Genomic DNA, 26,602 nt, shown 5'->3' with positions numbered 1-26,602 from the left:
GCGGCCCGGCATGTCTGAGGGATGAGGTCATGCTCGCTCACCGAGCCTGCTGGCAGCGGCCCTTTATTTTGGGGAGCTGGGGGGGGTGGGAACCCGAGGCTCTCCCGGGGGAGGAGGAAACCCCTCCATGCCAGTGCTGTCCGCCTGGCAGCACTGTTAATTTATTAGTGACAATCAGAGGCTGCAAATCTCAATTTCTACCAAAAGGTACCGCAGGAATTCGGGAAGAGAGATGCCCTCACGGGTCTTGCTCTCACTGAGCTATGGGACCAGGACCCTAAATCCTTTCTTGGAGGGGTTGCACCTGGGCTTTGGGTGAACTCGTCGTGTTTTGGGATCTCGGGCACCCCCTGTCCTTGCCCAGAGGCACCCCAAAACCCAAGCGGCCACCGCGGCACCTCCTGTGGCACATCTGTTGGCCAAGGCAGAGGGAAGGGCCAAGAAGGACCCAGCAGGACGCCCACCGGCACCCTCGGGGCACGGCCCCAGCTCGGGGGGCTTGGGGCAGGGATGGGGGCTCCAGGCATCCCCTGGTGCCACTGCCTTTGTGGGGGCCGGTGTGGGGCTGGGAGGTCGGGCTGGGGCATTTTCTCCCCCAAAACACACCCCAGATATTTTTATGACTTTTTTTTTGGCATTTTCATCTCTCTCTTAATTTTTTGTTGCTACTTTTTTAGTATTTTTTTTTCTTTCATGATCTATTTCTTGCTTTATTTGCTTTTCTGCCTTTTTTTTTGGATCTTTATATTTGTTTCTGCTTTTTAAAAATATTTTTGTGCTATTTTCTACTTTTTTTTTTTCCTTAAGTTTTGCTCTTTTTGGCTCTTTTTTTTGCTATTTATCTTTGCTTAATTTTTTGCTCTTTTTATTTTGCTGATTTTTTTCTTTTTGTTTGTTGATTTTTTTTGTGCTTTTTTTTGCTCTTTATTTTGCTTTGTTTATTTTCTATTTTTTCCTTTTGTTTGCTCTTTTTCATTTTTTCCTTTTTTCTTGCCTTTTTTATTTTTTCTTTTTGCTTATTTGCTTTTTTCATTTTTTTTTTCTTTTTGGTTTCCTTTTTTTGCCGCTCCTTTTCTTCTTTTTGCTTCACTTTTTTTTTTTTTGCTTCTTTTTTTTTTCTCCAGTTTTTCATGCTTTTTAAAATCTTGCTTCTCTTTTTGCTCCACTTTTTCACGCTTCGCTTTTCTTTCGCGTCACCTCACTTTTTTTTTGCCTCACTTTTTTTTTCTTGCCTTTTTTTTTCTTCCTTTTTTTTTTCTGTATTTTTTTTCGCTTCCCTCTCCCCCTTTCCCTCCCTCCTTTCCCCCCCTCGTCTCCCCCCCCTTTACCTCGCCCCTCTGCCCACCCCTTCCCCAGGCCCCACCCCCGCCCCTCCCCGCTGCGCGCACGGCCGCGGGCGCGCAGCGCGGCGCCGCCCGTCCCCGTTCCCGTCCCCGTTCCCGTCCCCGTTCCCCTTCCCGTTCCCGTTCCCGTTCCCCGGAGGCTCCGGGCGGCCCCGGGCGGCGGCGGCGGCGGCGGGGGCGGCGCGGGGGGAGGCGGGCACCGTTCCCCGCCCGCCCCGCATCCCGCCCGCCCCGCAGCCGCCGGCCCCCGATGGATTATCTGCGGCTGGTGCTCTCCTGCCTCGTCCCCCTGCACGGCTGCTTGGCCGCCGCCGGTGCCCCAGGTAGAGCCGGGGGGTGCTGGGGAGGGGGCTTCGGAGGCGGGGGGCGACCACCGGGTCCTGCCCGCCCGGGGAAGGGGCGAGGAGGTGGGTAGCGGGCGGCTGGGTTGGCAGCGGAGAGGGTGGGAGCGGAGGGACACGAGGGGGTTTGCACTTGGGTTCTCCCCAAAAGCCCTCTCTATCCATCCAACCATCCCTCCATCCATCTGTCCATGCATCCATCTATCCATCCATCCGTCCGTCCATCCGTCTGTCCCCGCAGAGCTCCTGCTGTCCGGCAAGCTGAGCGAGTATGGCGTGATCGTGCCCTTCAGCGCCGATTGCCGGGGCCGCTTCCTCTCGCACGTGGTGTCCGGCGGCGTGGCGAGGGCGGCCGAAGCCACCTGTCCCCCGCCCCCGTCCCGCCACCGCGTCCCCCGCGACGCCCTGCATGGGTCCCCGCGGCGCGGCGGGGCCGCCGGCCGCTCGCTCTACTTCAACGTCACCGTCTTCGGCAAGGAGCTGCACCTCCGCCTGCGACCCAACCTGCGCCTCGTGCCGCCGGGCGCCGTGGCCGAGTGGCAGGAGGATTTCGGGGTGCTCTTCCGAGAGCCTCTCCGGCACCGCTGCCTCTTCACCGGGGACGTCACTGGCATGCCCGGCGCCGCCGTGGCCATCAGCAACTGCGACGGGCTGGTAAGCTCGAGGCCGGCGGGTCGGGTCGCTCGAGGCAAGGATCTCAAGGTTTGGGGTTTGGAGATGCTGCGCCGAAATGTTGGGTACGACCACGGGGAGCTGGGTGATGCTGACTCGTCCCTGCTCGCGCCGTGCTAGCTATGGGGGCTCTTAACCATGTGTCCTTCTTCTTAACCAAGGTGAGGTAAGCTCCTGCTTCCTCCGAGCATCTTTTTGGGGAGCACCTTGGTGTTTTTGGTGATAGCTCATATGTTTGGAGCTTTCAGGACAGCGGGGTGAGCATGATCCAGCAATGCTGTGAGGCTGCATTCCCTCTTCATCCCCAGCCTCCGACCTGCCTGTGGAGTTCCTATTTTTGATGCACTTTAAAAACTTGTCCTTATTTTTTTATATCTCGAATCACTGCTCTTCAAACTTCCTTTGAGCCAATTTAGCCCAATTCAATCCTCATTTTCCATGACAGTGCTTGCTATTTTCTCCCGGTATTGCTTCCCAGGTTACTATTTGGTTGCACTAAACTTATTTCGCTCCCCCCCCTTTCTTTTTTTATTGTTTTATTCTGGCAGTTCCTCAGCTGTTTTTGGCTGCTAGCACAAACAATTTGGCATTCCTTTCTTTTTATACAGCGCGTGGTGTTACTATACAAGCAGAAATGATAGAGCAGCAGGGCTAGAAATAAATATTTCGCATACATCCAGCAGCTTATTTTTTGCCAGCAATTTTAGCTCATCATCCACAATTTTGGAAGCCTCTCCTTTGAGTCTGACGAGGCTGGGAAATTGCAGAAAATTCTCTGTGACCCAGATCTTGCTGGGGCTGGTGAATTTGGACACACTTGAAAGCTTTGGAGATATTTCCTATGACTCCGGCAAGCAACCAGTAGCGCTGCCTCTGCATTGGGAATTGGTTTTATAATGCAGGTTGCATGCAAATGTAATTCCCGGTGGCATGGCGAGCGAGGGGATGGTGGGATTTGGGGGCTGTATCCACCTCGAGCATCTTTTGCTTTTCCAGTCTCGGGATGGTGCGCGTGGGAGGCGCGGGACCGCTCTGTTCTGGTTGGGCAGAGTGCTCTGGGACACTGCAAATGTGTACACAGAGAGATTATGTTGTGTATAAACAGGCACTGAGATTATAAATAATGAGGAAAAAAAAACATTTCTTGAAAAAGACAGTGCAAATTAAGCCTTTCCTAAATCCACATATAGCCACGTAATGACCTGATTTTTTTTTTTGAGATGCCAAGCCCATGGCACCTTTCCTGTCTGCTGTTTGCTGCAGGCACCCACGCGTGCAAATCTGCCTTTTTTCTGCGAGCAGGGTGGGAAGATGCTGTCCTCCAAAACACGGTTTCAGAGCTGATCCAAGCCACCGAATTCCTAAACGCTAAAGCAGCGCTCGGCAGAAAATCTCCCCCAGCAGACGCATCTCGCTGCAGGCAACCCGGCTTTCCTCTAGCAGCATGTGGCCGAACTCGAGCTGGGGCTGCCGTGACTTTCAGGGGGAGAAGAATTCGGAGCAATCGGGGTTGCGCTGTCGGCAGCAGGGCGCCTGCCAGCTTTGTGTTTCCTCTGCCCTTCGTTGCACATCTCGCATCCTTTGCTGGGGAAAAGGGGAAAGAATTATTCTGGCTATTTTCTATAGGCACCGTGCTTGTGTTTTGCTCCCAGCAGTCATTCATACTGAACCAAAGCTACAAACCCTACAAATAATGTTTTCTGACCCCATTTCCCTGGGATGGGGTGGCAGCAGAAGCCTTCGGGAGCAGCAGTTAATGGAGGAAGACTCCGTCCCCGCTGCCGTGCCCCTGCCCAAAGCCCCTCTCCTCGTGTGACCCCTGGATGCAAAGGGTATGGAGCATGGTGTGCGTTCATGCAGTGCCGCTTTCTGGGACTTTTTGTCCAAATTAAGTGTGAAGCGCATAGGAAAAATCCATATGCACGTCTCTGCTCCCCCCTTCTCCACGCTGTTTGCTTCTCTGGCTGAGCATAGCGGGGTTTATTAATTTTTCCACGGTTTGGCTGCAGGGAGGCGTCAGAATTTCCTGAGGTCCCGGGGGAGTTTTTACCCCTTGGGGATGGGGAGAAGCTGCTGGGGGGCATCCCCGTGGCTCGGGGGGTGCTTGGGGGTCCCAGTGGCATGAGGCCAGCTCCTTTCTGCCATTGCTGGAAAAAAGCCTTCATCCTCCCCAAGCCCTCTGTGTGCTGGCAGAGGTGACTTTGCTGGGTTTTCTTCCAGAAAAATAAATGTTTTCCCTTTTCCCTGGTAGAATTGACTTCAGAGGGGCCTTCCTGAGAGCCACATCCAGCGGCCAGCATCTCCTGTGGGAAATAGGGGGAGCGTTGGGGTGGCAGAAGTGCCTCTGCAGCCCGCGTGTGCAGCGATGCACCAGCTGGAAGCGCGGGGAGCTGGCGCCCGTCGGTGGGAAATGGTCAGTGTGTTCAGGCGTGCAGGATCCGAGCGTGTTTGCAATGCTTGGGGCGGCTGCCCGGGGCTCTGCCCTCGGAGCTGCCGGGTTGTCGTGTGAAGGAGTGGGTGCCTACCTTCTTTTGTGGGATAACGAACATCGGCAGCTCGTGTTGGCGGAGGGGAGGGTCTGAAATTTGGTGTAAAAACAACTTTTTTGCTTTTTGCATCCTCGGTGGTAGCGACGTGGGGCAGGTGTATGCTTGAAAAAGAAATCAGGTTGTCTGCAGTGAGAGCTTCCCCTTTTACATCTACGGGGAATGGGTGCTATAAAACCCCGTGCCCAAAACCTGAGGGGCTGCAGGTGGCAAGGAGAAGTGTGATAATAGCTGAGTTGCTGCATTTCTTTGAAAGGTGATGTGTAAATTCAGATTTTTGGGGGTAAAACTACAGTTTTTAGAGCCTCTGCCCAACTGTTGCTAGACCTGGCCTGTGGGCTGGATCCCCTCGGGTCCATCCTGGTTTGCCTGGTGCTCCTGGCTCCTGGTTGAACCCGATATGCTCGTATCGGGGTGGTGGGGAGGGCTCTGGTCACGTCCTGTCCTGGTGGCCTGGGGGTCCCCCCCATGTCCCCCTGGGGCAGCCAGCCTGGACGCGTGGTGGGCAGGGCCTGAGGTGCACGTGTCAGGCGCGTTAGGCCCAGCACGGCCGAGTGTGGCGAAATTCCTCGTGAAGGAGGAAAAAAATACCCAAACCTGCTTTCCAGAGGAGTTCAGCAGCTAATAAAACTGAAGTGGAGCAGGAAATTTGATGAAGCGTGCCGGAGCCAGGTTGGCTGATGCCACGGCGAGCGCGGGGACACAAGGGGGACCAGGTGGCCCAGGCAGGCCCTGCTGTTGGCAGAGCCCAGCCCCATGCTGGGCCATGCAACACGTCTCCGTATCTTTATTTGATGAAAAGAGCTGTGCCAGTAACCTTGATGAGTACTACAGTAGGTACATACGGTGGGAGGCTTTGCTCTAGGAACGCATCCATACGTCCTGCTGCGCTTTCCAGGCAGGGATTCAACAGCAGGCAGCGCTGGAGAAGCAACCAGGCGCCTGTGCGATGGGTGCCAGCAAATTCAGCGCCGATGGCCCCGTCCCACCTTGTCCTCAGCCGAGGGATCTCCGAAAACCATCGGGCTGGAGGTGCTGCCTGCACCACGGAGCGCTCGGGCTGACGGCCAGGCAGGTTTTGTGGGAGCTTGGCGTTAATTAGGAGCATTTGGTAGCCAGGACAATGTTTCCAATGGCGTTTGCCATCTCATTCATCTTTCCCTGGTCTGGGAGGTAGTCGTACTCGTAACGCTTTCCAGCTTCTCGGCTGAAAGGATTCCCCTGCGTTCATTTCCAAACGCTTCACGGGCAAAGATGAGTATTTATTTTCATTCCTCCCTGCTGCAGTTGCAGTCAGTAGCACCAGCGAAACAGCCACATTCCTTCCTGGTGGCATCTGGATGTGGCATGGGGACGGGGACGTGTGTGGGGAGAGCTGGGTGGGAGCCTGTGACCACTGGCAGGGAGAAGGAGGCAGAGGAACTTCTGGTTGATGGGAAGGGAAGGAGCTTTAGAGCCATAGAAAGGACATAACTTGAAGTGTGGTCAGGTTTTTTTGGTTGGTTTTCCCCTCTTTTTTTTTTTTCCCCATCTATGGAAGAAATTAAGGTTCATCATGTGTGAATCTTGTAATGGATTCTGTCCAGTGCATGCGGCGATTTTTGGCTGGCACCTAAAGCTGGTTTGATGCACAGGGCAAGGTGGAGGCATAGGGCATCTTTGTAGGATGGCTCTCCCGAATGCTGCAGTGGTCGAACAAACCCGTTTAGCCCCAAAACAGCAAGCTCACCCTGTGAATCACAGAATTAACGTGATGTAACTTCCAAAATTACTGCTTGTGGTGTCCAACTGTGTGGTGAGACAGCTCCGCTGCCAGGAGGAGACATGGGGTAGTGATGGTTTCTCATGGGCTTTTGACATTAAACCAGCATGGTGGGGTAGCAGCAGGACATTCTGTTTATTCAGGATGTCTTTTCCCCTTCCTTGCCCTACAGCAGTCTTTTATGAGTATATTGAGTACGCATGTGTATCCACGCATACAAAAAAAAAAAACGTTTTTCCCATTTTTCCTCTATTTCATCGCTTCGTGCAGGCTGGCCTGATTCGGACGGACAGCACCGAGTTCTTCATTGAGCCGCTGGAGCGGGGGCAGCAGGAGACGGAGGCGCGCGGGAGGGCCCACGTGGTGTACCGCCGCTCGGCCATTCGGCAGGACCTCCGCGCCGAAGGTAGGGGCTGGAGCTCATCTCCATCAATTAACCCAGCAATTAGCCTCTGTGCTAACGCTGTTATGAGTAAGTGGACAAAGGTGGTGTTGTCGTCCTTGCTGTCTCTCCTACTGCTCTGGTGCACAGGCTCGTTGCTGCCGTGCTTTCATTGGAAATTTGGAACTTCTCCCAAATTTGGTTAAAATTGCATGAGTCTCCCTCGTGGAGATCTTCAAAAGCTGCCTGGATGTGGTGCTGGGCAGCCTGCTCCAGGTGTCCCTGCTTGAGCAGGGGTTGGACCAGGTGGACCCAGAGGTCACTTCCCAACTCAACTGCTCTGAGTCTGTGCTGGTCAAAGAGATGGGTGGGACCAGGTATGAGGGTGGTTGCATCAGCCCCGGGAAGCCAGGACAAGTAGCAGACCTGGGAATTGCAAGCAGAAGGGTTTTCTGCAATTTGCACAAATCCCTGGCCATGCCAGGATGGGGGATGCTCCAGGAAGGTGCCCTCCAACCACCTCGTTTCTATACTGCGTGGATTTGCCCGTCCCCCAGCATCATGAGCTTCTTTTTGGCTTTGCAACACTTCCACAACTCATTCTGGGGGCAATTTGCGGCTTTTCCAGGCTGTTTGAGTCTCCTTAAGTGGAGTGAACCACCAGCAGCATGTGTTCCCCACGTCTTCATGTGCTTGCTGCCCACACCACAAAGCTCTCCTCTCCACCACCTCTGGGGCCAGCAAGTCACTTCGTACCACGTTCAGCCCCAGAATCACTGCAGGGTCCGTGTTGGGTCTCTTCAACTCTTCTTTTTCTCCTTCTGCCCCCTTCTCAGTGCCCGGTGTGCGGGTGGGCGAGCTCCCCAACTCCCTGGAGCTGCTGGAGGAGCGGCTGGGCGAGGCGGAGCGCAAGAGGCGTCACGCCAGGAAGGACGACTACAACATCGAGGTCCTGCTGGCAGTTGACGACTCGGTGGTGCGCTTCCACGGGAAGGAGCACGTCCAGAACTACGTCCTCACCCTCATGAACATAGTAAGGCTTTCCTCGGGGGGTTCGGCGAGGGTTTGGGGGTTAACTGACCTCCAGAGCACCTTCTGCTTCTGCTGGCCGTTGCCATCTCTCACGTTGCGCCAGGGGAGGTTTGCAGTGGGTGTGGGGAAGAATTTCTTTGTGGAGAGGGTGGGTAGGCACTGGAATGGGCTGCAGTGGGGTCCTCGTCCCCGTGGGTGTCCAAGAGACGTGTGGACGTGGCACTAAGGGCTTGGGTGAGTGGTGGGACTCGGTGGGTTGGGCTGGTGTTGGACTTGGTGGCCGTGAAGGTCTCCTCCAACTTATATCACCCTATGATTGTGTGGCTGAGATCTCAGCAAGTTCTGGGAAGGAGGACAGTGCCTTCCCCTTCTCTGTTTTGAAAGGTCTCCATCTGTTGAGGGCGATTTTTCAGATTTGCAGAAGAAATCTGTGCACCAGATGGAACCCAGCGAGAAATTCCTCCAAAGCCAAGCCCCGTCCTCTCCCAGCTGCTGTCCCCGAAAGGCAGAGGTGCACGAGCGTGGCTGCTCTCCAGGGTTACCTCGAGTGGCTTGCTTAGGGAATGCTGCGCAATAGCAAATGGGGTACTCAGAAACTGGGGGGAGAGGGAAAAAAAACACTTTTTTTTGTACTTTTGACTTTTTTAAGGTTTAGTTTTCTGTGCTTTGTCCTCTGCTCTATTTTTATTTTTAGTACCCTTTCGCATGGCCATGGGAAGTGTTAGAAAGGTGCAGCCAGCTCAGAAATAACTGAGCTAGGAGGATGCTTTCGCTTTTTTTTTTTTTTTTTCTCGCCTGCTTGTTTTGGCAGTGTTTCTGCCCTGGCAGGCAGGCTTAGAGCAGCACTACCAGGCGCGGAGGGTAAATTATCCACACGAGGAGTGAGGATTTGCTGGTTTGCCACCTTTTAGAAGAGGTATGAGCCTGTCTGCCCTGCTGCTAGGGCAACCCCAAGTGTTTTCTTTTTCACGTGGCCAGCCCCAAATACACATAAGGAATCGGAGAAGTCGCTGGTTTTAAAAAGCCGACGCCTTCACTGCAACTTTTTAATCTCCAGTGCTTTCCTGCTGCTGGTGCTAGGTACTGCAGATGTGCAGGGCAGTGGGAAAGCCACTCTCTCCCAGGGGTTCTGAAATTCCGGTACCATATTCCCAAATCCACTTTTGGAACGTTTTTTTCCCTGTTTTCTCATTAACTCATCCTGCAAGCGGGAGGTGCCCCGGGGTCCCCGGACTGACCCGGGGCCCTTCCCGCGTTTCGGGTGCCGGAGATGAGCTCATTGCCCTTTCCCACCGGGGCCGGGCTGAGCGCCTGGGGGCTGCCAGCTCGCATCAAAAGGCCATTTTTCAGCCGCATTTCATGCTTTAGAGGCAGCGCTTTCAGGGAGGGAATGTGCGGGGTGCCGGCTGCTCAGATAAAGGCAGCGCCGGGGATTTTAGTGAATTAAATAAGGAGGGGGGGGAAGCAATGTCAAGAAAGGGGGGGGGGGGGGTGAAACAACAGGATAATGCAGAGAAATGCCTCCCTGAAGTTGGGTTGGGTGGGAGCGGGAATTGCCCCATTAAACCTGGGTGATAAAAAGCCCAGTCATGGGAAATGTGATTTTTGGGAGCAGAATGTGTCAGCTCCCTTTCTTGTTGGGGTTCCTGCTGCTCGTCCCGATGCTCTCGAGGCTTGGGATGGCCCCGTGGAGGGGAGGAAGGCTGAGCTGTGGGCTTGGAGGAGCTTGCACCAAGCGGTGGTGGAGCTGGGAGGTCCTGGGTGGGCTGGGGCTGGCGCGGAGGCTGGAGGTGCCCGACAAAGCACATTTCATTCCAAAACCTCAACCTCACTCCAAAGCCACCAGTCTGGCTGGGCAAAATGGGGTCAGGCAGCGTGGTTTGGGGCAAACGTTGGGAACCCTCAGTCCTCGTAGGGTTTTGTCATCTTCATGTCCACGCGGCACACAGAAGTTCCTCTCCCCTGCGGTCTCTGTGGGACCTCTTTGCACCCAGCGGGGTTTCTCCCACCAGCACAGCCGGGTGCCAGGGCTGTCCCCAGAATTTGGGTAACAGCACGGAGGTGCTCGGTGTTTTCCCATTGTTTCGGGTTACTAAGGAAACCCCATGAGTCAGAGCCACGTCCAGGCTGCGACTTGTGTGCTCCCTCCTCCCTCCGGCGCATCAAGAGGTTCATTGTTTGCAAGTGAAAAAAAGTGTTACCGAGACCCCACGTAAGATAGTTTTTGGGGAAAAAGCAAGCCTCCAGCTTTATTTTTAACCTGGGGTTACCTAACTACGGCGCTAAATCGGCAGAGATTTTCTTTCCTCCCTGTGGAGCTTGCAAAATAAAATAAAAGTCTGCTCCACGAGCTGCCTCCTTGCTAGCAATGTAATAACAACAAAAAATACCTCTGGTGTTGTTCTTACACATGCATGCACTTTCTTCCCCCTGCCCCCAATATAGACTGGTGTGTTTGCTGCTCTGTTTTTGGGACATCGTAGCCTGTTGCGTAGGGGCATGCAAAGGGAATGAGGGGGATAAGGGAAAGCCGAAGATGACTTGGCTGCTCTGCCCGCGAGATCTGGGATTTTGAAATGTCAGCTATTCTGCTCGTCTGGCAAATTCTTCTCGTGCTCTCGTTTTGTTTGCCTTCCCTCAAGAGCAGGGAAGTCTAGACGGCCGCGGTGCGGTTCGCCGCGGGGAGCGGGTGTCTGCCGTGGGCTCGGGATGGGAGCAACCGCAAGGCGTGGGCACGGGGTCTTCGCTCTCCTCTCCCGTGGCATTGCCCCCTGGGGTCCCATGGGCTGGCTTTCTTGCCCCGACACGCAGCTAGGCTGGGCTTTTAAAACATTCTCTGCGCTATTTCTCTGTTCAGTGTAATTGGAGAGCATTCTTTGGCAGCGGACGGCGATGCAGAGGCCGGGCATCTGACAGCCTTAGATAAGGAGGTCTGTGCTCCATCTGTCCCTCCAGCGGCGATCTGCTGAGCGGGGGCTTTCTGCGGGGATTTTCTTCGAAGGCATTGACTTGCTAATGGCATCCGCAGAGGGCAGGGGGACTCGTGCCAATCCCTTCTTGCTCCCTGCTCCGAAATGCTCTTGCGGGGCGGGGGGGGGGGTGGCAGGAACAAGCCCTGTCCACCTCCGTCAGTGGTTATGCAAACAGAAAGCCTTGGGCAGTCTGCTTTCTGAATTATCTGCAACAGTTGCTGCAGAGCTGGCATCTGGGGGACACAGAGCCCTCGGTGCCCTGCCGAGGGGCTGAAAACACCTAGGCAGATCCCTTCCCTTCAGACAGCGGGCACCCTGTACAGCTGCTGCCGGAGCGTGGTGTCGCACTGCTTTTAAAGCTCTGGGGGATTGGCATCCTGGAATAATACAGCTGCTCGCGTCCTGCTCCCGCTGTGAGCAGTTTATAAGCTGCTGGTGGTCCTGCTGCTGCCTGCAGTCACTTCTCCGGCAAGACTGAAAAGGAAAAGGACCGAAAAGGAAAGATTCATGGCTGTGCAGGTGTTGATGAGTTTCATTGTCCACAGCTCCTGAATGCAGGAATTTTTCTGCACCACGTCCCAGAGAAGAGCTTCAGAAAGGATCCTTCCCATCCTCTTTATTCTTCCCAAATGCATTAAACACGGCGCTGAGAAGCAGCTCCACTGCAGTGAGCGAAGGATACGTGGTGCAGCGGTGCCTTTCCACGCTGGGCAAAAGGCTTTTTCCCCGCAGCTCTTGCAGCCTGTGCACCTGAAGCAACGCACTAGCTTTATCTATTTATTATCTATTTATCTACTAGGGCTTTATCCATTTATTTTTCTCAGCTGTTTTGCTGCGTTCAAGATGTGGCAGGATCAGGGCTCGTGGTACCTCTTTGCAAAGCCCAGAGTGGCTCCGCGGCTGTCACGCGGTGGCGTTAATGCTGGCTCCCGATGGGTTTAGGAATGGACTGACTCGGGCTTTCAAACAGAAGCCCGGCCTGTCAATCGTGGGTCTCATAAAGCACTCATGTCGCCTGGAAAATCGCAGGCTTGGATCCGCGCTGCATCTGCGTCAGTTGTCACAGGGCCCTCCGTTTCAAGTGTAGGCTTAAAAAAAATAGAAAAGGGGGGAAAAAAGCTTTAAATCTGGCTTATAAACACCATGTTCTAGTCATGAAAGCTGTGGCAGAGCCAAGGGAAATCATTTTCCCCACATCGCTTTTGGGGTGATGGGGCAGGATGCTATGGCCATGTGTGCCGTTGGGTCCTCCTTTGGGAACAAGGGAAGGTGAGCTCTGAATTTTGAGTTTAAAAAATGAATGAAAAAATCCTTTTTGTGGCTCTTAAAGAGCGGGTGGGGAAAAAGCCACTCTTTCAGACTTTGTTCTTCCTGAAATACAGAAAAAGAAGGCTGTAACTCATGATTTCCTTTGCAAAGCAGCAGGTGCTGGTGTATATATGTCACTGACTCACAAGCCCTCCCTGTTCTGCTTGTGCCGTCTTCTCCTGTGGATTTCTCCTGGGGGCTTTTGAGGTGCTAGGTCAAACTTGACTCACTGGTGCAACTGAGTAATGCCCTTGCTTTGATAAGATCTTTTGCCTCTCCCAGAAAAGCCTTTTTTTTCCCTTCCCACCGACTTCAAGGACATTAAAAGCCCAAGGGTTTCCTTGTATCCGATGAATTCGTGCTCTGAAAGGGGCAAAGGCTCACTGTGAGATGCTCCTGGTGGAGGAGGTCCCCAGGGGAAAGGCTCTTGACAGGGCTGGGGATGTCCCTGGCCATCTGAGCCACCGATTGCTGGGAAATTTCGATTATTCAAACTTGGCTGGTTTGCTTTGTGGTTTTTCAAGAGCAACAAGAAGCAAAGCAGCTGGGCTGGGAGGAGGGAGACGCGCTCTCTGCACCTTGTCTTGGGAGGTCTTGGGAAGTGGGAGAGGAATGAGAGAGCAGGCCCGGACCTCTCTGGGGAGCGGTGTTCACTGCCAGGAGGCAATGATTTTCGGGGTCTGTGTGTTTATGTGCACATTTATGTGTTCAGCTGGTGGCCAAACATCTCCCTGTTGCTGGGAAGGTGGACGGCGCTTGGTGCTATAGGAATGGAAGGCACCTTCTTGGGGGTAATGGGACAGGATCCCTGGAAAGGGAGGACATCGGACCCCCATCAGCTCTGCCTCCCAATGTTTTGCTTTAAAAACCCCGAAAGGTGATTATTTTAACCCATTCTTCTTCCAGCAGAGTGCAGGAGTGGAGAGCTGGTGGGAGGATGCTGAGCGCAGGAGCGCGGAGGACAGGAGGGAGGAGTGGCTGCAGGCACTGGCTTGCTTCAGGGCTGTGAAGGCCTTGACCTGCCCTCTGCTTTGTTTTTTTTTCCCCTCAGGTGGATGAAATTTATCACGATGAGTCCCTGGGCGTTCACATCAACATTGTGCTTGTCAGAATGATCATGGTGGGATACCGCCAGGTAAGGACAGTGCCTGTGCTGATATCTGTGCAGAGCAGGGATGAACGTGAACCCTTCTCCAGGTGGTTTCTGGAGCCTGAAGCCCTGGAGAGACGCCTCTGCTAAGCTTGTGGTGGTGGCCAACCTGTCCTCGGAGCTGGGACAGGAGAAGTGGGGGGACCCCAAATATCCTGAGCGTCACGGGTGGCCATGGGGCTTGCTGTGCAGCTATGTGTCACTTGCTGAGACAGCTTGAAGGGTCCCAGTGGTGTTTATGGGGCCCTTGGGATCCCATAAACCATGGGATGAAGGTGGCTTCCCAAATTGGCAAGGGGTGGAGGTCAGTGAGGAGAAGCTGAAGCCACCATCTCGTGTCCCAGCAGCCCTGCCTGGCTCCGCTGGCTGTCCTGCAGCCCTCGGGCATCATCGTAGGATTTAGCAGTTGTAATGGCCTGGGCAGAGTGAGCACAGGGACGTTTCTCCTGGTTTCTCAGGTTGCTTTTTGTTTTTAAGGCTCTTTTGAGTGCGGCAGCCAAAAGATTTTCTGTGAAGCAGTGCAGTTTGCTATATGTTTTGTGGAAAGCTCCTACACCACGTGAATCGCTCTAGCAAGAATATTAATGAGTCCAACACGGTCATATCTGTGTGTGGTCCACAAAGCAGCCCCAATAGGTCTTGGAGGAAAAGACCTGATTGTTTCTGCTTGGCCAGAAAAAAAACAAGCGCATCCTAGAGACCCAGAGATGGTTCTCAGGAGCACGGGGATAAGAACAGGCTCATTTGGGGAGATTCCTGGCAGACCGGGAACGTCATCTCCATGCATAAAAGCCAGCAGTGTGTCTGGCTTCCTCCCAGCCGTGTTCGTGCTCGGGGCCGGGGGATGATGTATGGAGGGGAAGGGATTCGGAGCGGTGGGGTTGCGGCCAACAACCGGAGGGATGAGAACTCAAGGGCTCTGTTCAGGATGATTTAATCCTCCCAAAACCCTGCGCTGGAGGCAGCTGGCGTGTCCAGCTCTGTCATTGTTTAGGTTCGGGGGGTGATGTGGGAGCGATGTGCAGATGTTTGGATCCAGGCAGGATCCCAGCTTACCGCCGGTTGTCTCTGATGCTTCCTGAGCGCGTCCTGGAAAATGACACGGTGCAGACAGTGCAGCCCGCTCTGCTTTAGCACTTATTTCTGGTCACTGCTGAGCTTGCCACCTGTCTCAGAAAGCCCTCTGGTTGGGCATTTTGTCTCCTATCCGCATGGAAAAATCCCCATGGCTTCCATTTACAGGCCATGGGAAGGGCAGAGTCCTTCCTGCCCGCCAGAAGAGCCCCAGCTGGGGAGATGAGGTGCAGCTCAGCCCTCAGGAGGCTGTCGTCAGCACCTTTGCAAAATGCCCATCTTGAAGAAAAGTAGATGAAAATCAGGGTGACTGCTATAAAACAGCCCTGGAGCACCTCCACCTGTTTTCTGCTGGGTCAAGCTCTATCGCAGTCAGGATGCTCTCTGCTTTCCAGCGCATCCAGGCAGTGGATTTAAAAAAATAACAATACTTTTATTTTTATTTTTTGTTCCTGTACGCAGTCGGTCAGCCTGATAGAGCGAGGGAACCCATCCCGCAGCTTGGAGCAGGTCTGCCGCTGGGCTCACTCGCAGCAGCGCTCCGACCCGGAGCACGCCGAGTACCACGACCACGCCGTGTTCCTCACCAGGCAAGATTTTGGTCCCGCAGGTATGCAAGGTACTGTATTTATCTCCATCAGGTACGTGCAGTTTGCTGGGGGAAAGCCAGCACGGGGAGAGGAAGGAATTCTTGCAAGAACAGGCTGCTGATTTACCAGCGAGGTCTAGGAAAAAGTGATAAAAATCGGTGTTTTTTGTGTGAAGCAGAAGAAAGCTAGAATTAATCCAGGACATCAGCCTCAATGGATAAAAGAGCATCTTTATTCCTTGTGCACCAGTCCTCCCCTTGTCCCAAAGTGCCCTAAACAGTTTAAAAACGGCATAAAAAAAGATGGAATACCAAAGGGAGCTTCTCAGGGACCTTTAAAACCTGGCTTTGCATGGTTCAGTTTCTTGACTCTCCTACAACTGGACATGGGAGCATTGCTAAGCCCAGGAGCAGGTCTTACTTGCTGTTGGCAAGGTCTCATTTCTCCATCAGGAGGTTCCCTCTGAGACCGCGAGCGTGCCGGTAGCTCTAAGAACACTGATGTGTAGTGTGGGTCCTTTTGGAGGGATGGGAGAAGGAGGAGGTGGATGGATGGATGGAGAGATGGAGGAGTCCTCCCCTCCCCATAACCCTCAGTAGGAATTAACCATGGGGGACATCCAGCAGAAGCCCACTGGAATGTGCTGTTGGCCATCAAAAAGCAGAGGAGCCTCCTGCTCTGGCTCAGGTGGCACCAGCAGCCACCCTGCCAGCTGCCCACCACCTTAGGTGGTTCCTGCTTTGGGAGCTTCATCTTGGTGCCATGAGGCATCCTGTGTTCCTCTGTCCTTGCTCGTGGTTTATGTTCACTGGCACCATCTAAGCTGCTTGCTGAGGTGATGACAAACAGCCCATGAGCTTCTCCAGCCTGAAGGGTGTGGTGCTGGTCGGGAAGCATCTGCCCCGCTCCTGCCTACCCTCTAGCTGAGCTGAAGGCAGGGCTGCTCCGGCCCCAAGACCCTACAGTCTAACTCAGCAAGTGAGGAGAAAGGAAACCCTTTGGGGATGAACTTCTGGAAGTCCCAGGGACCTGGGAAGGGAGCCAAAATGTCCATCCCTGGGGGCTCACGGACAGATTGTGCCTCCCTGCCTGTGTGTGCCAGTGCCAGTGTCAGGTGAAGCTGGGCGCACGGCTGTGCAGAGCACCGCGGTTCGCAGCCTCCCTCTTCTCTGTTGCCGAGCCAAGCCGAGCCCTGGGGAGCTTATAAAAACCTCCTGGTGTTGGCAGCAGCTCTCGGCGTGGATGGGAGCAGCGGTGGCCAGCACTGAGTAATCTTGGAAAGCTGATGCAATCCTTGCTTTTGGAACTGAGAGGAGCCGGAGGGCGCGAAGCGGAGGCTGAGCTGCGCCGCCCTTGCACGTGGGCTCTGCTTTTCCAAGATAAATGCTGCTGGGTGGTGGGCAGGTGGTGGTAAATGCTGAATTCCTGGTGGCAAAGCGCTGGCTGAGCTAGGGGAGCACCGTGTCCCTCTGCAGAAGGCACGTCTGGAGATCTTTCTGGCTTCCTCTGAAGGTTAATTTTGCAAGGTGTAATTTGTTGCACCACTGTCATGCGTGGTTGGCCCCGAGCATGCCCAGGTGGGAGAAATGGTCAGAGGGGCTGAAAGCAGGTGGAAAATATCCATGCAGAAGAAGGAAATGCATGTGGAAGAAGCGGGAGACTGGTTTGTGTCTTGCTGATAAACTGAGGACATGCAGCATGTCCTCACTTCTGTGTCTGATATGTGTTTGCAGGCGGGTCTGGTCTATGTCAATTAAGTATTTTTCAGGTAGTTCTCATCATCATTCTCCCATGGAGAACCCTTCACTTCTTCCAGTTCTCACCATGTCTTAATTATGAGAGACAGTGCCTGCCCTCCTGAGCCACCAACCTTTCTGTATTCCCCTGCCCCGTTTCGCTGCCAGACACCGACAGCCTCCTTGGTTGGGAATTTATCCCATTCTCACTCCAGACAAAATATATTTGCTCTCATACAGAAAACTTTCCACATCGCTGCTCTTTCTTGTGGAAAGTTTAATGGAAAAAAAAAATCCTTTAAAACGATTTACCCAGGATTTGACTCATTACTGTGTGGTTAAACCCAATTACCTGAGTCTTGCTCTCAAGCTCCTACTTTGACTTTTGCCTTCCTTTTGACTGTGGTGTCCATGGAGCACACGATTTGGGTGAGCAATCGCTGTCTGAGAGTTGGCTTGTTGTGTCAAGTATGTCTCTTAGCCCACTTGAATGTGGGGAAGAGGAAAAAGAACCACTTTCTAGAAAAACTACGAGTACCTTTAGTGAAGTGGGCTGCTCTGGAAAGCCCCTTGGTCCTCATCTTCAGTGCCCACCTCGCAGGAGGGTTCCTGCAGCTACGTGGGGCACCACCAGTGAGGTGACAGTCCTGTTTGAGGGTGACCAGCTCTGTGTCCGCCTCTGGCTGGGTTATGGGCCTGACCTAGGGCCTACCAGCCTGACTCTCTGGGGCCACCGAGTGCTGAGGTATGTGCTGGAGATGCAGCTCTGTGTCTGAGCTCCTGGTGCAAGCTTCTGCTGCCACAGGTGTGTTCCCTTTGCTTGTGTTCCCAGGGACCTGCATGGGGCAGCTCGGCAGGGACCTGCCCGTGGATTACCACTGGTTCGGCTCTTGCTTATCACGTAATTTATTTATTTTTTGCCTCTCTCAAAAGCTTTCTTTTTCCTCTCCTTCTCTCTCCTTCCTTCTCTCTTTCTCCAGGCTACGCGCCGGTGACGGGGATGTGCCACCCGCTCCGCAGCTGCACTCTGAACCATGAGGACGGCTTCTCCTCAGCCTTTGTGGTCGCCCACGAGACTGGCCACGTGTAAGTGACAGGGACAGAGCTATTGCCACGCAAATGCTTGACCCAAGGGGCTTTCTGCACCCCTTTCTGCCCAAAAGGCTCAGTGCAAAGCCATGTCCCACGGGGAAACCTGGCTTGCTGGCTTTTGCCAACAGGTTGGGCATGGAGCACGATGGCCAAGGCAACCGGTGCGCCGATGAGACCAGCATGGGGAGCATCATGGCACCGCTGGTCCAGGCCGCCTTCCACCGCTACCACTGGTCCCGCTGCAGCAAGCAGGAGCTCAACCGCTACATCCAGTAGGTCGACTTGAACTACTCCTCTCCCATGGTGTGACTGCACCAGGCCCTTAGGCTATCCATTTTTTTTTTTGTGCTGCATAAAGGCCGTAGAAACACACAGAGTGGTTTTGTGTGTCAGGGCCACGAAGAGTAGCAGGAAACCCTGAAGACAGAGGAGGTTGTTGGGTTGCTCTTTGCTGCTGGTGTGCAAACTCATTTTGCGGCAGCGCTGGGGCTCAGAGAATTGGGATTTTGTAATATCTGGGTTTGGAGAGAGGGCTGGGGGTGAGGGAAGGAGTGAAACCCCCCAGATCTCTGCCCCCATCCAACAGTTCCTATGACTGCCTTCTGGACGACCCCTTTGAGCACCAGTGGCCTGTGCTTCCCGAGCTGCCGGGCATCAACTACTCCATGGACGAGCAGTGCCGTTTCGATTTCGGCGTGGGCTACAAAACCTGCACGGCAGTGAGTACAGCCCCTACCCTACTGCCCTACTGGTATCACCCCAGCCTGCACCCACCAGGAGCCTTGGGCCTTCTCCTGACCTGGGAGAAGGCTCTCCATGGGGTAGGACGGGTGCTGGGAGCCCCACCACCACCCATGTCCCGTTGGCTTTGCAGTTCCGCACCTTTGACCCATGCAAGCAGCTGTGGTGCAGCCACCCGGACAACCCCTACTTCTGCAAGACCAAGAAGGGGCCCCCCTTGGATGGCACAGAGTGTTCCTCGGGCAAGGTACTGGCCGTGCCTCTGGTGTGGGGGGTGTTTGGCTTTCCACCCCCTTGCTGTGGCTTTTTGGCATCTCCCCTGCTTGAACAAGTAGCGTTATGCCTCATTTTCCACTCCGGTTGCCCAGCATGGCTGTGCTCGGGTGAGGACTTTGTTCTTCTGAGCCATCTGCCCTTGATGATGACTAAATGAATAAAGAAGGACTTGCAGCTTCAGAGAACAGGGGATGGGAAGCCAGGAGATGTGGAAAGCTGAATATTGGGTGCAAATGAAGTCGTCTGGGGCTTGTTGCAGAAGTTTGGGTTCATCCCACCTGGCTGGGGTGCCCCTGAGCCAGTAGGGAGACACCCATGGGCTGCTTCAGTCCTGGACCCAGGCGTGATTCAGTGCCTGCTGGAGGATCTGCATGGGTAACAAGAGGTCGTTTACAACCAGAGAGAGAAAACTAGCCCAGGAACTCAAAAATACGGTGTTACGGAAGGAATCAAAGGTCCTGCTTGTCTCTGCTCCTCTTTGGAGACCGAGCCACCCCTCTTTCTCCTCTCTTCCAGTGGTGCTTCAAGGGTCACTGCATCTGGAAGACGTCGGAGCAGCCGTACAGCCAGGATGGTGGCTGGAGTTCCTGGTCCAAGTTCGGCTCCTGCTCCAGGACCTGTGGCGGCGGCGTGCGCTCCCGCAGCCGGAGCTGCACTGACCCGCCGTATGTTTGGCTTCCAGCGTGGTGGGCGAAGCTGGAGATGCACCGTGCTTGAGCAGCAACCCCACCCCAGTGCTCTCATAACCCCTTTGTTCTATTTTCTAGTCCTGCTTATGGTGGGCGCCACTGCCCAGGAGCCACCTATGAGCACCAAGTGTGCAACAGCGAGGAGTGCCCGGGGCCCTACGAGGATTTCCGTGCCCAGCAGTGCTCCAAGCGCAACTCCTACTACACCCACGACAACAGCAAGCACGCATGGCTGCCCTACGAGCATCACGATGGTGAGTGGCAGTGGGGCCTTGAGGACCCAATCCATCTGTGGTTGGATGCCCGGAGGTGACAGCCAGCTTGCAAGCATGTGGGGTTGATTTAGTGGAAGCACTATCTGCTGTCTTCCTCCCATGGATGGGAGCTGTAGGGTGCTGTTATACCTAGACACGCGCCTCCCTTCCACCTTCTTGGTCTTTGTGCTCTCACCCAAGAAACTATCAGTAGCCTTGAACAAAACATGCTGGCAGCAAGTGCTTTGGGTTAGCAACTATGCCACATGTGCAGAAGTTGGGTTGTAGAAACCTCCTGAGCTGGAAACAATAATCCAGTGTCAAGCAACCAGGTCCTGGACATCTCTTCTGCTTGCCCTCACGTAGAGAAACCCAGATATTGCTCTGGGTCCTGCTGGCTCGAAGGGCAGCAGAGGTGGGCTGAGGAGATCAGCCTGTGTTGAGCCTCTCCCTGCTCGTTACTGGAGATGGAGATAAATCTGCTTGTGCTGCTTTTAAAGTTTTATCTCTGCTTTCTGTGTCCTTTGGCACACAGAGGGTTTGTTTGCCTTGGGGACGGCATGGTGCTAACTCCGCTGTTGGATGTGCCCTGGTCCCATGGTGGGGGGTCACTGGAGTGAACCCTGCCCCTGGAGCTACTTAATTTCTGTATGAAGTGGCGTGTCCAGCCCAGTTGCTTTCTCTTGCTTTCCAGAGCGTGCTGGGCAAAAGCACAGGCTCTTGAGCAGCAAACGGACATGGTAAAATGAGGGATGAGAATAGCCTGGGCTTTTGGAGTCTGGCTGTGCTCACGGGCACAAGCTGAGATGGGTTTCTGTTTTCACCCAACCTAATGCATTTCAGCAAACGTTTTTCTTTTTTTTTTCTCCTTTGCTTTGTGTTTTGCCCCAGATGCCCAGAAGTGCGAGCTGATCTGCCAGTCCGAGGGGACGGGGGACGTGGTGTTCATGAACCAGGTTGTTCACGACGGTACCAGGTGCAGCTACCGGGACCCTTACAGCATCTGTGTCCGGGGCGAGTGCGTGGTAAGGAGCTGACCCTGTCCAGGAGAGGGGACACATCTCGTACATTCCCTTCGCCCAACGCTTTTTGGGGTTGGAGACGTGTATTTTAGCCCAGAGACCCAACCCAGTGTGCAGCAGGGGGCCAGGCACGTGGTGGTGATGCAGATGTGGGGAGCGAGCACTGGACAGCCGTGCCATGGGGATGTAACCCCTGTTTGCCTTCTCTCCCCTCGGGTGACAGCACGTTGGCTGCGACAAGGAGGTCGGCTCCCTGAAGCAGGAGGACAAGTGCGGGGTCTGCGGCGGGGACAACTCCCACTGCCGGACGGTGAAGGGCACTTTGGCCAAGACCCCAAAGCAGCCAGGTGAGGAGGTCGTGCTCGATCGTAGCCCAGCCTGCGAGTGGGGGCAGCGGGACGGGGACCCCCAGAGCCACCTCTGTCCCATGGCAGCATGACAAAGAGGTGGCGTGCAGGGGAACCAAACCCACCTGCCCCGCTGCTCCTTCTCTGAAAGCTTTCTCTTTCCATCCTCCCCTCTCACCCCTTTCAGTGGGTGTTCTGAAGATGTTTGAGATTCCTGCTGGGGCGAGGCACGTGCAAATAGAAGAGATGGAGCCGGCATCCCACAGCATCGGTGAGTCCTGCTGGGATGGCTTTCCTCAGCCTGGGCTGAGGACCAGGACTGGTTCTGCGGAGGTGAGGAGCTACACGGAGGTGGCATCCTACCCTGGTCCCTGCTCACCTCTGTTCACCTCTCCCTTGACTGACTCTCAGCCCTATTCTGACTATTCCCACCCAGAGGCTTCTATTTAGGTCATTCAAACCCTTCAAAGGTGGTGACCAGAGGAGAAAAAGTTGCAGTATTGACTTTTTTTTTTCCCTCCAGCTGTTAAGAATCAAGCTACGGGTAACTTCATCCTTAATGCCAAGGGCAAAGAAGCCAAAAGCAAAGTGTTCATTGAGATGGGCTTGGAGTGGGAATATACCATTGAACACGGCAAGGAGAGCCTGAAAACCAGCGGCCCTCTGCATGAAGCCATCAGCGTTTTGGTAAGTGTGGCTGACACATCCTCTGGGACCATCGGGGACAACCACTGTCCAGCGGGACAGGGAGGGGAGATGGTCTGGGGTGGGATGTGGGAGGTATGGGAGGATTTTGAGAAAAGGCATTTTAGTCCAGGTCTCAATTATTTGGGGATTTTGGGAGTCAGAGGGCATGCAGCTCAAGGCTGGTGTTGGGAAACTTGGACAGCATCTTTCTTTGCAACTGGAGAGGTGTGTTCCCAAAGGGTAGGCCCTGTGTTCAGAGCCCATCTAACCGTGTTGGAGGTGGTAACGGGTCTTGTTGCGCCTTCTGTTTTCCTTCCCCTCTCCCATGGTCTCATTCCCTGCCACTGCTTGTCCTCTCTGTGCCACCAGGTCATCCCTCGGGAGGAGGAGGAGTCGAGGAGCAGCCTGATGTACAGGTACATCATCCACGAGGACCTGCTGCCGATGATTGGGAACAACAACGTGCTGCTCGAGGAGATGGACTCCTACGAGTGGGCCCTCAAGAGCTGGTCTCAGTGCTCGAAGGCGTGCGGAGGAGGTAGTTTTCCCTTTGTGGGAGGCTCCGGGGGGGGCTTGGGAGGTTGTTTGGGTGTCAGGCAGTGCCTGAGTCCTTTGGGATGTCTCTGGCTTGTTCTTTGCATCTGTAGCATGGGGTATCTACAATATGGCAGTAAGTGTGAAAAAAAATATTATGGCAGGGCAGTTTAGGTGAGCAAGGTGAGCGTTTTAGCCAGATTTCTGATGGAAATGTGATTGTGCGTGGGCATACTTTTGTTTGTCCATGTGTCTGCAGTCATTTTTGGTTTAAGACAGCAGTGGGTTCAGTTTGGGCCAAGGAGCAGCATCTTGCAAACGACTAAAACCTGCGTGGAAATAGGCAGACCCACCAGTAGGTGCTGAGATGGAGGGCAGGTGGGTTTATTTCCCCTGGGCTTTTCCTCCTTTGGCTTCTGCCACAAGGCTGGTGAACGAGCAGAGCAAATAAACCACAGCTCTGTGCTGAAATAAATGAGGTTTAAGCAGGCTGAGCAGCTCTGCTGGCTCGCTCCTTACAACTCCTGGCGTGGACGCTGGAAGATTCTGGGACGCGCAGAGATGGAAACCGAGCCCTCGCTTGCTCTGCTGACCTTGCTGCAGCGGGGCTGTCCCGCGGGGTGACAGACAGTTCATGTTTTACGCTAGCTTAGCCCTGATCTGCTCCGCTCCCGGGCAAGCGCCGTTCGGTTGGCAGAGCGCAGCAGCACTTTGGCCGTGTTTGCTGTGCGCTGATTGTTCCTCCTGGCTGGAGAAACGCAGCTGTACTCCTTCAGTTTCCCCAAAAACTCACCCAGTTTTGGGGGAGGAAGTCTTGAGTTTGCTTATCCCTTGCAGCCCCTCTCTGTGCATGCACCCCAGAGGGGTCCAGCACCCCTCAGAGCATCCTCTGCAAGCCTTGGTGAAGCACTGCGGTGCCCTGGGGTCCCATGGGAGCTCCGAGGACCCATCCTGGCAGGGGTGCAGGAGGACGGGGAGCCTTGTGGGACCCCTGACCGCCTGCACCCCGCTCCCCCAGGCATCCAGTACACCAAGTACGGCTGCCGGCGGAAGAGCGACAACCGCATGGTGCACAGGAACCTGTGCGACAACGGCAAGAAGCCCAAGCCCATACGACGACGGTGCAACCTGCAGGAGTGCTCCCAGCCTGCGTAAGTCCCCCTGGGTAGGTGGGTGGGTGGTTGGGTGGGTGGTTGGTTGGGTGGTTGGTTGGGTGGGTGGTTGGGTGGGTGGTTGGGTGGGTGGTTGGTTGGGTGGTTGGTTGGGTGGTTGGATGGATGGGTGGGTGGTTGGGTGGGTGGGTGTCTGCTCCCATCCCACCTCACTGTGCAATTTGGGGCTGAACCATGGCGAGCAGGGGCTTCTCCTGCCCCGCCACTAATGCTGCCCCCGACCCTTGCAGCTGGGTGGCTGAGGAGTGGGGTGCCTGCAGCAAGTCCTGTGGCAAGCTGGGGCTGCAGGCACGGGCCGTGCAGTGCGTGCAGCGCCTGCGGGACGGCACCAACCGCACCCTGCATGCCAAGTACTGCAGCGGCGAGCGGCCGGAGACCCGGCGGCCCTGCAGCCGCCTTCCCTGCCCGGCGCAGTGGAGGACAGGCGCCTGGTCACAGGTGAGCTGCGTGGGGCTCTGGGGACCCTTCCCAGCCACCGGGGTGTCCCCAGAGCTGTCACCCACCCGGTTTCTCTCTCCGGGGCAGTGCTCGGCCAGCTGCGGGGACGGCGTGCAGCAGCGGCAGGTGGTCTGCAAGGGCAGTGAGAGCGGCGGGCGCTGCCACGGGGACAAGCCGGAGGCCGTCCGGGGCTGCCACGTGTCCGTCTGTCCGGGTGAGAGCGGTGGCACTGGGGGCGTGGGGACCTGGCCTTGTTGTGTGTCCCCAAGGCACGTGGGTTTGTGCCTGGAGGCTGATGTGCGTGTGCTAAGCATGTATGTGTAAGTATTCCAGCCCACACCAATTAGTTAGGTTGTTAATTAAGCTGGAGTCCTCCATGGTAGGTTGAAATTAAGCAGGCACCTTCACGGCAGTGGATCCAGCCCCAGACGACCTTGTTTTCAGAGGGCCAGTGGAGCAAAAAAGGTGTTGGGGAGTTTTCTCTGCGGGTAGAGAAGGGGGTAACAGCCAGTCAAAATACTGCCCATCCCTTCTGGGCTCACTGTGGGTGGCTGCAGGCTTTGTGGCATGGTGAACCCATGGATAGGAGGGAGGTGGGCACCATGGTGTAATTGCTGTTTTATTTTGGGTGGCCAACCAGGCATTACCTGAGGGTCCTTGTTTCTTTAAAAAAAAACAAAAATAAATAAATAAAAAATCTTTAAAAAGAACAACAAAACACCCAAACCGCACTTTTAATCCATTTTGAGTGCCTCCAGCGTGAGCCGTGGAGGCCCTGCTGACCCAGCGCTCTCTCCGCAGGGAAGCCCTCCAGCATCACGGCCAGCGTGGACAGCAGTGACCACGTCACGCCCAGAGGGCAGTGGGTGCCCCAGGAGGGGCCCAAAAACCCCGTTAGCAAGATCTCCCCCAGTAAGTGTCCGAGGGTGAGAACTGGGTGCTTGGAGGTGACATCTGCCCTCCTGTCGCCATCAGATGCTCCTCTCTCTGATGGGGACGCAGCCAAACCTCTGAGCTTCCCTAGAGGAGGAGGTTGAGCATCGTCCATCCCCCCGTTGGAGAGCAGGAGTTTCACCCGTGTTGGTCCTCATTCACTGCCTCCTTACCAGCCCTGTCCCAGTGGTGTGACCCCAGGGCCCCCTGCAATCTCCTGTGGGGGTGGTTTGGAGGAAGGATGCATCCCGCAGCCACCTTTGGGTGAATCTGACCCTCAGCTGCCTCATCCTGCCCGGCTCTGGTGCACAGCCTGGCGCTAGGTTGCCATCTCGTGGAGCTGGGGATCCACCACACTTCCCTCCGCCCTTCCCTAGGCACCGGCCTTGAACTTTTTTCCACCTCCCACGTTTGTCCAAGCAGGGGGATGGCTTCTGCCTTTTGCCTCTTGCTCCGGACCACGGGGTGGTTTCGGGTGCATCGCAGCTGGGGCGAGATGCGTCGCAGCCTGCTTTTGGGATGCTGCTGTGGGGGATGTTTCATTCCAGCACTGCCACAACTGCTGCCGTGGGGCAAAGAGCGAGGGTGGCAGTGGTGCCTGTCGCCTATGTTGGGATCACCGGGTGCATGCGGGAGGCAAACGCCGGCCTGACCCCGCGTGCTCGCTGATGCTCGCTCTCCGCTTTGTCCCCGTCCCTCTCCAGGGGAGCCCTGCCTCGGGGACAAGTCCATCTTCTGCCAGATGGAGGTCCTGGCCCGCTACTGCTCCATCCCCGGCTACAACAAGCTCTGCTGTGAGTCCTGCGGCAAGAAAGCCTCCGTCACCGCCTCGCCTCCTGGTACCCCCCACAGCTCCACCGCAGGAACTCCTGGCCCCACTTCCCCACAGCCCCCTGGCTCCCCTGGGCCAGGGGCACCTGGGGTGGATGCCACCGCTGGGACCCCAGCCCCAAGCGAGCCATCGGTGGGGACACAGGGCGAGGGCAGGGGCCGGGCAGCCAGGTAACCCCTCCGGGACCCCCTGGCCACGTGGAGCCTTTCTCCTCCCTCCTCCTCCCTCTCCATCTCCCCCTCTTTCCCCTCGCTTCCAGCAGTGGTTTTCACAGGCAGCTGGGTTTGGAGACAACCCGGCTTGCCCCAAAATTCCCAGGAAAACCGCTGTTTTCTCATGATTTTAATTCCCCCCCCTTCCCTGCTGTGGCACTTTTTGGCAGTGCTGCAGGGATAAAAAAGAAAAAGGTGAAAAGGAGTAAAAAGCAGCTTGGCTGCAGGACGGGCCTCTTACCTCTGCGGATGGCTGGGAGCCACCAGCCACTGCCTTTCAAGGTGCTAAATGGGGGGGCTTTAATGTTGCCTTTTCCTCTCCCCACAAGCAGTAGCACAAAATAGGATGGGGAGGAGGACCCTGGCTCCCTGGCCAGCCCCTGCCTCCTCCAGGAACTGCCTCGCGTTGCCGGAGCGCTTGGCACGGTGCTTGTGGTGCCCCAGCTTTGGGGTAGGAGCTGGAGT

The 26,602-nt window shown here is 55.2% G+C and overlaps 1 protein-coding gene across 2 annotated transcripts; it reads left to right on the top strand.

The window, feature by feature from the left end:
• Positions 1-1,387: 1,387 nt before the first annotated feature.
• Positions 1,388-26,602, top strand: ADAMTS14 (ADAM metallopeptidase with thrombospondin type 1 motif 14). Of its 2 annotated transcripts, none has more exons than XM_080598369.1 (22): positions 1,388-1,666; positions 1,926-2,338; positions 6,935-7,070; positions 7,883-8,079; positions 13,410-13,493; positions 15,045-15,192; positions 17,889-17,994; positions 18,129-18,272; positions 18,587-18,719; positions 18,875-18,988; positions 19,534-19,682; positions 19,785-19,960; positions 20,852-20,985; positions 21,206-21,329; positions 21,517-21,600; positions 21,853-22,016; positions 22,386-22,554; positions 23,569-23,701; positions 23,953-24,160; positions 24,248-24,374; positions 24,962-25,072; positions 25,798-26,602. In XM_080598369.1, the coding sequence occupies exons 1-22, from the start codon at positions 1,594-1,596 to the stop codon at positions 26,097-26,099; spliced, it is 3,429 nt and encodes a 1,142-aa protein (XP_080454495.1). In that variant the 5' UTR covers positions 1,388-1,593; the 3' UTR covers positions 26,100-26,602. The 2 variants fall into 2 exon arrangements, with proteins under 2 accessions (XP_080454495.1, XP_080454494.1); XM_080598368.1 differs by having other exon boundaries at positions 15,045-15,201.

The sequence above is a fragment of the Anser brachyrhynchus genome (assembly GCF_964034855.1).
Source record: "Anser brachyrhynchus genome assembly, chromosome: 6".
Classification (NCBI taxonomy): domain Eukaryota; kingdom Metazoa; phylum Chordata; class Aves; order Anseriformes; family Anatidae; genus Anser; species Anser brachyrhynchus.
The sequence above is the reverse complement of the archived record's forward strand: the minus strand, read 5'-3'. Positions and strand labels throughout refer to the sequence as shown.

What these genes read in the sequence shown, in the direction of transcription:
- ADAMTS14 (XM_080598368.1), top strand. Translation starts at nt 1,594, where the DNA reads ATGGATTATCTGCGGCTGGTGCTCTCCTGCCTCGTCCCCCTGCACGGC. An exon ending in TCATGGTGGGATACCGCCAG is followed by an intron (nt 13,494 to 15,044) that starts GTAAGGACAGTG and finishes TCCTGTACGCAG; the next exon opens with TCGGTCAGCCTGATAGAGCG. An exon ending in GAGCTCAACCGCTACATCCA is followed by an intron (nt 18,273 to 18,586) that starts GTAGGTCGACTT and finishes CCCATCCAACAG; the next exon opens with TTCCTATGACTGCCTTCTGG.